The sequence below is a fragment of the Sycon ciliatum genome, chromosome 1 (assembly GCF_964019385.1).
Source record: "Sycon ciliatum chromosome 1, ocSycCili1.1, whole genome shotgun sequence".
NCBI lineage: Eukaryota > Metazoa > Porifera > Calcarea > Leucosolenida > Sycettidae > Sycon > Sycon ciliatum.
Window position 1 is genome coordinate 26,754,740 of NC_088643.1, and position 13,661 is coordinate 26,768,400.

The window sequence follows — 13,661 nt, forward strand, 5'->3', positions numbered from 1 at the left end:
CAAAACTATTTTGTAAAGTATTTTACCGTTTAATAGTCTTGTGATTTTCTGTATTTGAATTCACTACCACACGCTTATCAGATTATTACATACCGACGATAGTGTCTCTCTACTCAACTATTCTGTATTTAGTTTGGAAATCCTGATATATTACGCCCTGAAAGTCTCTCGTTTGACAGTAGTGCTTTATGACTAATACTTCTCCTATTGATGTGATGGGTGTGCGTCGCCTGTTTTGTGATGTGTGCTGCTCTAAAGGCATTCCTTTCAACACAGCTAATGATGGAAGGTCCTCCTGAATCGAAGGGTCCGCGCGTCCTTCGAGACAGTAAGTAGCTTGCTGCGTTACATGCATTCTGTTTTGTAGGGGAGCAAAGTACTGATACGTGTATGTGTACTGCATCTTCTCCAACAGCAGGGAGACAGACAGACAGACAGACAGACAGACAGACAGAGACTGGCTGGCTGGGAGACTGACTGGCTGGCTGACTGGAAGAAAGACACATACACCCAGCAGGCTTGGTTAGCGTGTAGCGACGTCAGGGACCAAAAAAGGTTACTAAGCATTTGAATAACAATAGACCGCTAACGGGAAAATCTATCCACAGAATGAAACGAACTGTAGTTTTGGTTTGACGTGTTGCTTGCAGCCCGACGCACTGGACTCCATGCACCAGCTACCGATATTGGTGTAAGTTACTTGTGTGTGTGTGTGTGTGTGTGTGTGTGTGTGTGTGTGTGTGTGTGTGTGTGTGTGTGTGTGTGTGTGTGTGTGTGTGTGTGTGTGTGTCCCATATGGTGCAGTGGTATGTGCAGCGATTTCCAATCGATAGGTTGCGGGTTCGATTCCCGACGATTATGGTCACACACGTCTTTCTTCTCTTTCTCAGACTCTTCCTGACTTTTACTTTCATTCTCCTGGGTGGTTACCAACAGCCAGTGCATGCCGGAGTATGTGGTGTGATGTGTGTGCGGGAAAAAAGAAAAAAAAATGAAAATGAAAAGACCAAAAATAGGGATTCACTGGCCAGAAAAACCACTTCAAATAGCTGTATGGTGTAGACCAGGCTGAATAGTGACGGTCAATTCTTCAGCCTTGCAAGCTGTTGAATGGTGCAATCCCGGCACAAGTTGCTATGGCTTCTGCCGTAGCATTGCTATCATCGCCTCCGGCGATGGGCGTCAAAGGTCAAAGGTGTGTGTGTGTGTGTGTGTGTATATAATGTTGCATGTCATTGTTACTTTAGTGAACCTTTGGACACACAGACAACCGAATTTGATCGTTTGGAGTGATGGAAAAAGTGTGGCTTGTCCAAGCTGTCGCGACTTTGTAAAATTCTTGTGTTAGCCGTTTTTAGAACTTTTTGCAATCGAAAATAGAGTACAAGGGCAGTGCTTGGGCAGTGCTGGCAAGTCGAGTACTGTAAATATACAAATTTTCGGCAGCTATTTAATTTCGGCTATATTCGGCACCGACCCAAAACGCCTAAATTAAAACGCCGATGAAATTTTTCACAGCATCTGCACTGTCGCTCTAGCACTATACCATGCCCTCTACCCCACGCCGAAAATAAATCGCCGCCGAAATGTCAAAAATCTTGAAGTGCCGAAATTTTGTATATTTACAGTAGGTTAGACTCTCTTTTTTTCTTTTTTTAATTACACAGGAGTGTTTTCGATCCAAATTGGCGAAAGGGCAATATGAAAAGAAATGTTTGGGGAAGATGTGGTGTTTTCGGGCGAGAAGACCCAGCATTGTCTATTTTGAATGAAGAAGACCAAAGTGTTGGGTCAAAATAACTGATTTCGTGCCGGACATCAAATTGTGTGTGTGTGTGTCAGTGGGGTAAGGGTTTAAAAGGGTGCAACCAGTGTACATTTATTGTTCAGCCTATGCGCTTCCGGGTTTTTTTTTCTTTCGCAGCATATAACACACGTATTGCATGTGTTGCCTGTTTGCACTTGGTTGCTGTCGTCGTCATTGTTGTCTCTGCAGTCGGATGATGATGTTGGGGGTGGCCGCCACAGTCGCCGCTTTTCAGGTGATGCTGACGCACCTCCAGCGAAAAAGAAGCGTCTTGTCTAGTTCCTCCAAGTGGCACTTTGTTTCAATTGTGCTCTTTAGTTTGAAGTCGTAGCTGCTCAGTCTTGCCGAAGATTTCGGAGTGCTGTTTTCATCTCCAGGAAGTGTGTTGCCAATGTGTGGCCATATCCTTAGCTTTGCAATATATTCGAGCGAGAATGTCTAGCTATGTTTTGGCTAAGGAAGTGTAGGACCGTGCACGCGCATGTATGTTTATGTGTTTGTATGATTGTGTGTGCGTGTGTATGTGTGGGTGCACGCACCCAAGCACACACTAGTGGAGTGTTGTTGTCAGAGCTGTTTTTTCTTTTCGTTTCTATGCTAGGAGTATTGTCCTTCTTGCTTGACTGCTGCAGTGCTGGCTGCTTTTTGCTGATTATCCTGCTGTGTACTTCCTACCATGCATCCATTTGTCTCCCCCAAACCTGCTGTGGATATGGTGACGCATTCATAGATAGTCCTTGCTCATGTGTTGCTGCCGCTGCCTACGAATTAGATTTAAGTATAGATTTTGTTAAATGTTTGTGCCATCTGTGTATCTGTTTACACGTAGATGTGTGACATTTGTCTTTGTCAGGCTGGGCCGTCCTTTGTTGTGTGTTAAAAAACTTAAAATAATTCTGAAAAGAAAGAAAAATGATCCACGCAGGTGACGATTTATCACAGTTGAAACTAACGCAACATAGTGTGGCCGTGTACCCCGCTTCGATTTCTCCTTTTCTTTTATACTCCTGCTGCAGCTATAGCGCTGCAAAGCCCGAGCCAACCCACCTCATCTCTCTCCTGAAACTTGTCTAACTGCAGCTAAAACAGCCCTTCAAGGCGTGTTGCATGCCAAACATGCTGCACACCCACCTGCTATCAAGTTCGCCAACAATACATGTATGAACTGGTCTTGCACATGTCAGTATTACCCGTGTAATCACTGTTTAGGGCTTGAAAGTGATGGACGTCAGACGTATTGAAAAAAACGACAAAGAACGAATCCATGCTACCAAGAGTCCATAACCTCAAGAGGTTTTCATGTACTCTTGATGCTACCCATAGGATGTGGTGGGTGGGCCCTTCGTGTCATCGCATGCAAGGAATGGGTCCCCAACTGGGAGGGCCCGTCTACTAGTACTAGTACTAGTACTGACGGATGTGTCACCCTACTGAGTAGTGTGAAGGAAAACCAACCAATGACTTTATATTTATGTAAACGTGTACGGATCCCGCATACAAGTAACAAGATCCAGACCCAGGGAGCCCTACACATAGATCTACACACTTAGGGCTCCATGACCAACACTACAAAAGACGACGTTTTCATGGGCTGGCAGTGATAATTTTAGCACTTTCAAGCATAGTCCTAGTATTATTACCTGCACAGTGACAACATACCCTGGGTCTGTGTGATGTTATGCTGGATCCAGAAGTCAGCATCGAGGGGGGGGGGGGGGGGGGGAGAGAGAGAGAGAGAAAGAGAGAGAGAGAGAGAGCAATGACTAGCTCCCCTCGCCACTTTGATCTGTTGCAAAGCGGCAAAAAAGGAGAGAAGAAAGGTAGTAGATACGCCATTATGTGCAAGATTATACTCTTGATATGTTGAGACTAGAGAGGTTCAGTGACTCGTTTGTTTAATACGGGACGAGTCAATGTGGAGATATGGGTTAGAGTACCTTGAAGATCTAGTAGATGTATAAGAAGAAAAAGAGGACCAAAGAGCTACGTTTTACGCTATATTATTCCTTGGTTCTCCACACGAGTCTATCTAGTAGATTGGATTCGTTTACACCAGTACAGGCTGTTTGCTTTGTGAGCAGCTCCGAAATCGCACCGCCACCGTCTGAAACATAGATACAGCATAACAAAACAAGGAAGTACGATCTAGTACCGTACAGTTGTTGCTGTTTCTGAGTTGCCATCGTGTCGCCATGGTAATCAAACTGCACGTTGTTCACAAGTCACAGTCACTGAACCTCTTTTATGCGTGTGTCGCAGAGAGCTTTCCTTGAAGTCCCTATTATTCCTGTCTGGATCTTGTGAGCACTGAGCAGGAAGCTAAAGTGCTGAGTGCTGAGTGCAGTCATGTTATCTGCATGTTCAGTGGTGTCCAATGGTTGCGATTTGTGTTCCTACCTTTGGCGTTTAGTCCCTGTGCTGACATTGTTGTGGCTGCTAGTGTGATCGTGTGCTTGTGTGTGAGAGACAGCTATGATGGATGATATGATATGTCACCTACCATGGTGTCACCTGGCACTGTGGCAGGCAGAAGCACACTGAAATGCACATACAGACAGAAATGCACTTGCGCGCGCGCGCACACACACACACACACACACACACTACTACTACTACTACTATAGCATGACTGCCCATTGGGCAATGTCACCCCCGGAGGGGGCCAGAGTTTGGAGTGCACCGCACACACACACACACACACACACACACACACACACACACACACACACACACACACACACACACACACACACACACACACACATGCACGCGTGTGCGCACGCTCTCACACACAAGCACACGATCACACTAGCAGCCACAACAATGTCAGCACAGGGACTAAAACGCAAGGAAAGCTCTCTGCGACACACACACACACACACACACACACACACACACATTGAACCTTGAACGCCCATTGCCGTAGCAATGATAGCGCTGGCTTCCTCACGCTGAGGCTCTAAACTCGAAATCTGCAGTATGGCGCATGCCGCTTGAGGTCACCAGGACGACAGAACACTCTGTCACAGCGGTAGTAGGGGCACGGGATGTCTGTCGACAACACTGAAACCAGGTGGATCTCTCCTGCGCTGTGTCATACCAGTCCGCTTCAGGCAAACCGATGACAGCAAAGTCCGAGGACACAACATCCCGCCAGCGCTTCTTGAGACCATGTTGCGGGCGTTTGCAGGGCAGTTCGCCGAACAGCATCTGCTTGGGCAGCCGGGTCTCCTTCATCCGTGCAACATGACCAAGCCACTGCAAGCAGTGCTTCCTGATCACATCGGCCATGTCGACGTCCACCCCTGCCAGCTCACTCAGCGATGCTGACGACAATCTCTCCTCCCATTGCTCACGACGAGAGATACCGAGAATTGTGCGAATACACTGATGGTGAAAGGTGTTGAGGCGGCGAATATGACCCGCTTTGATGGGCCATGTCTCCGCACCGTAGAGAAGAGCAGGAAGGACAATAGCACGATACACCAGCCGCTTGGTGTGGACCGAGAGATGTACGCACTGAAATATCGGAGACCTGAGCACGCCGAACAGCCGGGACGCCTGCGCCAAACGAGCAGCAAGGTCCGCATCCACCGTTCCGTCAGCAGAGAGCACGCTGCCAAGGTACCGGAACCCGTCCACCATGTCAATCCTGCTATCACCACCGAGCTGAACGGGATCAACCGATGTTGGTTGACCCACCGCCATGCCCATGCCCTTCGTCTTCCTGATGCTGACGGTCAGTCCCCATCGTTGTGCACACAAGATGAACTCGGACGTCATGCACTCAAATCTCTCTCTGGTGGCTGCATACAACGCTGCATCATCGGCGAACTGGGACTCAGTTACCCTCGTCGCGGATAACCGGGACTTCGCCGTGCGGTCCCCAACCAGCTTGCGACCGTTTCTGAACAGCAGGTCAACTCCAGCGTCTGGACAACGTGCGCGCCAGTCCGCAACCACCACACTGAAATACAGGTTGAAGAGGGTGGGTGCTAGGGTACATCCTTGACGCAGCCCATTAGTCACAGAGATGTTGTCGGAAAGCTTACCGTTGACTCGCACCTTCGCAATCATACCCTCATGAAGGGACTTGATGAGTCCAAACATAACCGGCGGAACACCCAGCCTATCCAGCACACTCCAGAGCGCTGTGCGGGGGATGGAGTCGCTTGTTTTCACACACACACACACACACACACACACACACACACACACACACACACACACACACACACACACACACACACACACACACACACACACACACACACACACACACACACACACACACACACACACACACATCCTCAACACATCGGTAACGTATTGTGGTGCGGCAACACTGCAGCAGTGGTAACAATGCTACGTTCCATTGACAGCATGATTAGGGGAAGAAAGAGTATCCGTACACCATAGTGCTGCATCCTCATCACCGGAACACAGATAGGGGACCACTGACAAACAACAGGCAGCTGAAGTCACTCCAGAGCCAGCAAATATCGAACAACCTCTCCACTAAAGTCCCTCTTCTTCAGAAGGAAACCGACAAAAGAATAAGAAAACGCCAGCATGCAAGATTTATAGAGAGCAGGTGGTGACAAGTCACGCACTGAGAGCACACTGGTGAAACGTTGCACCAAAGCAACCTGCATGCTGCATGCTGCATGCTACTTCGAAGTACATGCAGCTACAGCCAGGTGCCCGAGGGCCGCGACACTTTAGCACACCTACACACCATGGACGCAGACAGTGATGGGTCACACCCACACACACACCCATTCAAACACACACACACACACACACACACACACACACACACACACAAACACACACACACACACACACACAAACATACATACAAACACACGTGCGCTCGCGCCCACACACTAGAAATAGAAGCACACAATGGTGAAGTATTGCACTCAAACCTCAATGCTACACCAGGACTACAGGACTACAGGTGCCAAAGCAACAACACGGCGACTATGAGATGTAAGTTCAAGGTGATGCTCAGTGAGAAAGATTCAGCACCTCAACGTCACCCACAAGTACAAATTTGGATGACAACCTAAGAGTACTTCAAAGTACTATCACGCATCCTGCATACAGCTACACAGGTGCTATTGTGCTGTGGATTTAAAAAAATCTTTTTTGTCCCCTTCGGCTCAGACGTTTCGGGTAATCAACTAGTGTTGTGCTAGGGGAAATCCGACCCACAGTGCAAACTGGTAGCCTGGTGCCCCGCACCAGTTCCCATTACATCACTGTACTTGCACTTATACACGAGTATGTCCAGCAGCCCTCGTACCAGAGAGTCGTATAATCAGGGGCGTCGGACACGCTATGATCACTACGGTATTGACCGTACCACTTTTTGCCCCGGGTACCCCGTGAATCAATCAAAAGCACTGATTTGGACTCTAAATTTCGAATATTTTCAGCGGAGCCACCCCTCCCAACAAGTAAACTGCACCTCAGATGGCTGACACCGTACCACACTAATTACCTTCAGACGCCCCTGATAATACTTACTTTATGGCTACCTAGCCCTGATATGTACCACTTCCAGGGCGTCAAATATGCACTTGAGGAAGTTTTTTTCACCCCCCCCCTCTCTCTCTCTCTCTCTACTTACCATTTACTCCATCGAGCATTGATATCATGGGATGGGGTCTGATTTGTCTGGTGTGACCTTTGAAGGATTGCTTGCTGTGTTCTTTGAGGGTGTTACGGAGCGACTCGTTCACAGCAATGCTTGCATTCCTCATTGGAGACTAGTGCAGGGAAGCTCAGAACTTCCTTCTTGGTGGTCACGGTGGATTCCTCCAGTGAGGTCCTGGAACGTGTGTGTTGCTTGTTCACAATGTGTTATTATGAGCATAGGTTCTCAGTTGATGTCACGGTGGCACACCAACCAGTATCACTATTAGTATTAGTACAATCATATCTCAACACGCCAATCTGGCAATCACCTGCATGCAGTGCAGTGCAGTGCAGTGCAGCTTGAGCTTGTGCATGGGTTACTGGTGCTTGAACGCTATCACCCACGGATTCCGGGTGTCGACGTCTGGTGCCCGCGCTTCAGGAGCCGTGAGTCACGGGGGAGTCCGGATCCGCTTCGGGATGCTGCATCATAGCCTGCATGGCATACTGGTGGCAGCATGCCATCATCAACCTCCCGCGAACATACAATCATTGAATGTAGATCTAACGACGGAGTAACGTTACGTAACTCGTTTCGTGCAAACGAACTGAGACGGCGGTGTTGCAGCTCAGCAGTTATTGTAGAAGAAGGTGGCTTCTCCATCTCCCACTACTCTGTGGAGCTTGCGCTTCCTGCTGACAGGATGATACTTGACTGACTCACGACTGCCGGTGCCGTCTGGAGCAAACGAGAAGCGGACCGTCCGCTCGGCAAGCCAGCAAAACTAACGCCTGTGCATGTCGGACCTTTCCCAGTTTCCCTGCTTGCAAGTAATTATTAGTAACACGTGTACATCATAATAGTAGATACGTTCGTGCCGAGTCGTGGGGCTCTAGCTCTCCGAGCCAAAACATCACCAGGGATACCAACTATTTACTGTACTTACACTTGTTACAGACTCAAGTGACGCTCCGTTTCCAGCACGACAAACACCTCGTGAGCACCAAACCAGGCAGCAGAGCGAGTCAGGGCCGGCCGCACGTGGAGTTGTGAATACCGCGCGCTAGCCTAGGCTAGGGCCGTAGGCGTAGGGGGTATGGCCGGGTCGCTGTTGGTGACCCATACTAGGCGATGACCATTCGGAACGCTGTCACTTCCGGTCATCGACTGTCTGTATTCGCCTGCCCGCGCCGCAAGGCCCAGGCCAGGGGACAACAATACGATCATAGATATTGCGAGGTCGGCGGTAGAAGAAGGCGCTTGGCTGCTCCTAACGTTAGAACTCCCCAAACAAAGTTGGCGATAATTCCTTGCCTTAGGGACCATCGCAAAAGTTCGCAGAAGCCCCCGAAACGAAGACCGTGAGTTTCGGGCCTGACCCCCCTCCCTCCCCCCTCAAACGAAACGACATTCACAATATGGGCTTCATTATTTCACTTGGATGCTGCACACATAATAATTATTATAATAATAATATACTACACAGCAGGGGTTCATAAACCCTATCATATCATCGGCCTATGAACCCCTGCTACTATACTACTAGTGCTAGTACTGTAGTACTAGCAAGAGTCCATAAACCACGCGTTTTATGGACTCTTGGTACTAGACTACACACAGTGTACAGCCAGGCAGCCAGCTACGCGACACGCGCATGACTACGCGTCCTGACAAGCGATCTACGCCGGCTGTGATGGCATGCTAATCTATATCAGCTCCTACATGTCGTCAATACTTTTTTGAATTGAAGCCCGGTTTGCGATTTTCGACACGACTCCCTCCCCCCCAAACGTATGCTCTTCGTTTCAGGGGCTTCTGCGAACTTTTGCGATGGTCCCTTAGATGATGGAGGCAACTACAACGGTGCACCGGAGAATATTGTCATGGTTCTTGACAGCCACAATCGCTCAACGACTTTTTAAAAATGTGGAGAGATACAAGTTCATACAACACCACAACAACATAGTTACATTACAACATTCTGCAATCTTCACTTCACGAACACGCTCCTACAGATCTTGTCCAAAAACAAGGAAGAGATCGATAGCGAAAAAGAACATCCGAGCAAACCGAGGTCGGAGCTGAGTGATATCAGGTGCTCGAATCCGTCGATTCCGTCGAATCCTGATCTGGATGGCGACAAATCGAACTTGCACAAATCCGACCAATCCGATGACTCTATGTCAGGTTTCGACAAATCGAACACTGCCAAAACTGCACAGAGGTCGTTATTGCAAGCGGGAAAAAGATTTTTGGTGTGAAAATGAAATTTCATTTGTACATGGATACAGTACTACACCCTACCGGGGGAGTCTACAGCTACAGTACTCGTACTCAGTGATTATGATATCCCACTGCTCTGGCCCTGGCCTGGGACCTGCATGCAGCAAGTAGCAGCAAATAAATGCACTCGATAAGCGTCTTGGAGTGAAAATCTGGCACCGAATAACCAATAACGTTACTTGCTCCTCTCGCCATGAGCTTGCTTTCCTGCATACCGACGATCATGCTCACCGGAAGCGAAAGTTTTGTGTCGGATCGGAGAGGGGACAACTCCACTTATATCGCCAAGCAGCACGTGGTCGCTGAAGCTCTTCCGGAAGGTCATTTCAAAGCCATTGGCATTGTGAAGCAGTGCACTTGCATCATGAGTGACCGGCTAGTGTAGAATGCCGTATAGATGATTAGATATCTACAGAGCAAAGAGGAGCACTCTTTCCAGCACTTGAACTGTAGCGCAGGGATAAGAACTGCATGCAGCAGAGACACCAGAAGATTCACCCTTACTTTAGTGGCCTTACACAGGATACTGGTGGTACTAGTAGTAGTAGATCCTACAGTCTACAGAGTACAGTGTAAAAGAAGACCCTGGGCAGATAGAGTCGCCAGGCGCTAAGAAGACTCAGGCATGCAGGCAGCTGTGTGGTGGGGAGAACGCCTGGCTTCTACATTCTTATGTCTGGTGAGAAAACTGGCGAGAAAGTACCGATATTGTAGTGGAACATGACCTCTAGCTATCTCTCTTCATCCAAAATTAATGGTTATTGAGAAAGGTGCTGATGTATTCTTCGTTGTTGTACATGCGTACTGATTCTGGCCCGGACAAATATTCCTCCACCAACTTTCGCCGCGTCCTAGAGCATTCATGTGGAACATATGGTACTGATTGAGTGGCTCACGGACACATACGCACACACTGCAGATAATATGGACATCCAGGAAGTAAGTGCATCCTTAGTGATCCTTACATACAAACTGGCCTGAGCAAGGAATTTGTAGTGCGCCAGCGGCCCAGGGGAACAGCTGAAGGCAGAGCCAGAAGCACAGAGTGAGGAGCTGCCTCACCAACCAGTACCGCAGCTTTTCCCCTACTAGCTAGCAGTAAGTGGTAACGTGTGATCTTCGTAAAGTTCTCAACGCCATTTTGTTGCAGTGATCTCCAGCACAATGATGCCTTTGGCTTAGCCAATTCGTGGCGGACTGCTGCTACTGCTATCACTTTTACCACCAGTATTCACTAATGCAAGCCGTCCTCTGGATGTGCCTGATACTGTGATAGTGATACAACAGTGGGAATAGCCGGTACACCCAGCAGGTAGATCTACTAGTTGCAGGTACTAGGTCCATCACTTCCTGTGCGTAGAAAGTCATCTTCATTACCCTAGTCCGTAGGTTAGTTTCCGGCCAAGCCTACCTGCCGCTACGAACACGTACAGCAAGTATAGCAAGTGCAGCGAATACAGTAAGTACAGCAAGTACAAGGCAAGAGACCTGCTAGCCACCGAGGCGTTCAACGGAGCGTTCACGTCTACCAAAAAAAGTTGGTTCGTCCGGACAGGGACGAGCAGCAGCAGCCATGTCCTGCTGCTTATCCGAGGAGAACCGGGAGGCACAACGCATCAACAAAGAGATCGACAGGCAGTTGAAGCGCACCAAGACTGCGCTACATCGCGAGATCAAGCTGCTGCTCTTAGGTGCCGGAGAGTCTGGAAAGAGTACATTCGTGAAGCAGATGAGAATCATCCATGGCCAGGGCTATTCGAAGAAAGACCGGTCTGATTTCCGCCAATATATCTACCAGAACATCTTCATGTCAATGCAGGCTATGTTGGAAGCCATGGACAAGCTTGGCATTGAATTGTCTGATACGGATAACAAGCCGCATGCGATGGCCATTGCGGCAATCACACCGGACTTAGTGACGGAATTCCTACCCGAGTATGCTGATATGTTGGAGCAACTGTGGGCAGATAAAGGAGTGCAGGCGTGCTACAGCAGACGAAGAGAGTATCAGCTTAGCACTTCTACCGATTTCTACTACAGCTCGCTGCGAAGAATTGCTGATCCCATGTTTGTCCCAACGGAACAGGACGTGCTGAGAGTTCGTATACCTACTACCGGACTCAACGAATATCCTTTCGACTTCACGGAGAGGAGAGTGCGCTTCCGCGTAATCGACGTTGGGGGACAGCGCTCGGAGCGAAGGAAATGGATTCACTGCTTCGAGAACGTGCTCAGTGTGATCTTCCTCGCTGCCATGAGCGAATACGATGAGGTGCTGGTAGAGGATGCCGAACAGAATCGCTTGGAGGAGAGCCTAGCGTTGTTTGAGAGCATTCTCACAGCACAGTGGTTCAGAAAGGCGTCGTTCATCCTCTTTCTCAACAAGAAGGACTTACTGGCGGACAAGTTGAAAGCATCTAATCTTCAGGACTACTTTCCAGAGTATGAAGGTCCCTATGATGATCAAACTGATGAAGAAGCTGCAAAAGAGTTCATCCGAGACATGTACCTGGCTGTAACGGAAGGTGACGATGAGCGCACCATCTACTGGCACTACACTTGTGCAACGGATACAGAGAATATTCGTTTTGTGTTCGACTCAGTCAAGGAAACCCTGATCACCCGTGCGATTGAGGGTATTTCCCTGAATTGAGCTGTCTCTGATTGCTGGTGAGGGAGGTATCAAGCTAGGCTGAGTTCTGGCTGAACACATGAACGTTTTGACATGCAGTTAGATGGTTACAGATAGGTTTGGCCTTCTGCCGTTTTGTGGTGCAAGAGAGGGACGGCCAGTACACATGCGCGCGTGTGTGTGTGTGTGTGTGTGTGTGTGTGTGTGTGTGTGTGTGTGTGTGTGTGTGCATGTGTGCGTGCGTGCGTGTGTGTGCGCACGCGTGTGAGCTCTTGTTTCCATGCACTTCCAGCACAAACTTGCATGGATGTGTGTGTATATACTTCAGGTAGTTGGTTTCTCGTTCTCAGTGACTCCACAGGTTTCAATTCATTTTCCCACTTGTGACTCAAACGGGTAGTAGTATTTTTTTGTGCAGCCTGCGACTGTTCCGGTACTGGAATATACATGCCGGTGCGAGTAGCAAGGATGCCCATTCTTGAGCCAGCTTCCATGGACAGCCGAGCATATTCCATCGTCACTTTCAAATCCAAACTCAACTCTCAGGCAGAACACGCAGCCGAACTCACACCACCCTAACACCTCCTATCTCATTTACGTCTTCTTTGTCCGGCTGGCATGTAGATGCCATGCAGTGAATTGCTGACAGATACATGGACAAGCCATGCGGCCACTCAGTACAGACACATGTACACGAGGATGAGCTATGCGGCCACTCAGTTGTCTGCATGTTCTATACCTATTAGTGATATTTTGTGCAAACAGCCAATAGCTGAATTGTGAAATTGTAACATTACTTACTCTCAGTATCTTTTCGTATCATTCTGTGAGAGTCTTACAGCCCTTGTATGGCTGGTGAGAAGGCATGACTCGTAGTTGCCTGTTCGTTTGATGAAGTGAAATAAAGAATACTGTATACCATATCAGACAAGTCGTATCACCTGATCACGGCTCGTCAACATGACTGCAGTTGAATCATGTTTGAGCTTGGTATATTGTGCCCAGGGAGTCATTAACTACTAGTATTTGACGACTCCCTGGTTGTGCCTACGGATTCTTGGAGTTTACCAATCCTCCTCCATAAATATGAAGTCTGCACGACGTGTTCATGTCTGTATGAAGTCTGCACGACGTATTCATGTCTGTACGAAGTCTGGATGAAGTGTTGCTGAATGAAATTTGCCAGCCAAGTTTGCACCTTGCACTATTTCACAGCCCAGTATTCGCAGGTCTAAGGCTGCACAGTGCCCAGTGCATACTTGGCCCATGCGGTCGGATTTCATTGACAAATG

At 48.5% G+C, this 13,661-nt stretch overlaps 2 protein-coding genes across 3 annotated transcripts in view; both read left to right on the forward strand.

Moving 5' to 3' along the window:
- LOC135820913 (pneumococcal serine-rich repeat protein-like) overlaps positions 1–2,743 on the forward strand; it is a 29,943-nt gene extending 27,200 nt beyond the window's left edge. For both annotated transcript variants that reach the window (XM_065333970.1, XM_065333978.1), the window contains exons 20-22: positions 259–328; positions 651–691; positions 1,997–2,743. In XM_065333970.1, the coding sequence (XP_065190042.1) occupies positions 259–328; positions 651–691; positions 1,997–2,086 (201 nt within the window). In that variant the 3' untranslated portion in view covers positions 2,087–2,743. The remainder of the gene's footprint in view (positions 1–258; positions 329–650; positions 692–1,996) is intronic.
- A 7,756-nt stretch (positions 2,744–10,499) lies between these two features.
- LOC135820946 (guanine nucleotide-binding protein G(q) subunit alpha-like) lies at positions 10,500–13,292 on the forward strand. The gene has a single exon (XM_065334009.1). It carries the CDS (start codon positions 11,311–11,313, stop codon positions 12,388–12,390), a length of 1,080 nt encoding a protein of 359 aa, XP_065190081.1. The 5' UTR covers positions 10,500–11,310; the 3' UTR covers positions 12,391–13,292.
- Positions 13,293–13,661: the final 369 nt, after the last annotated feature.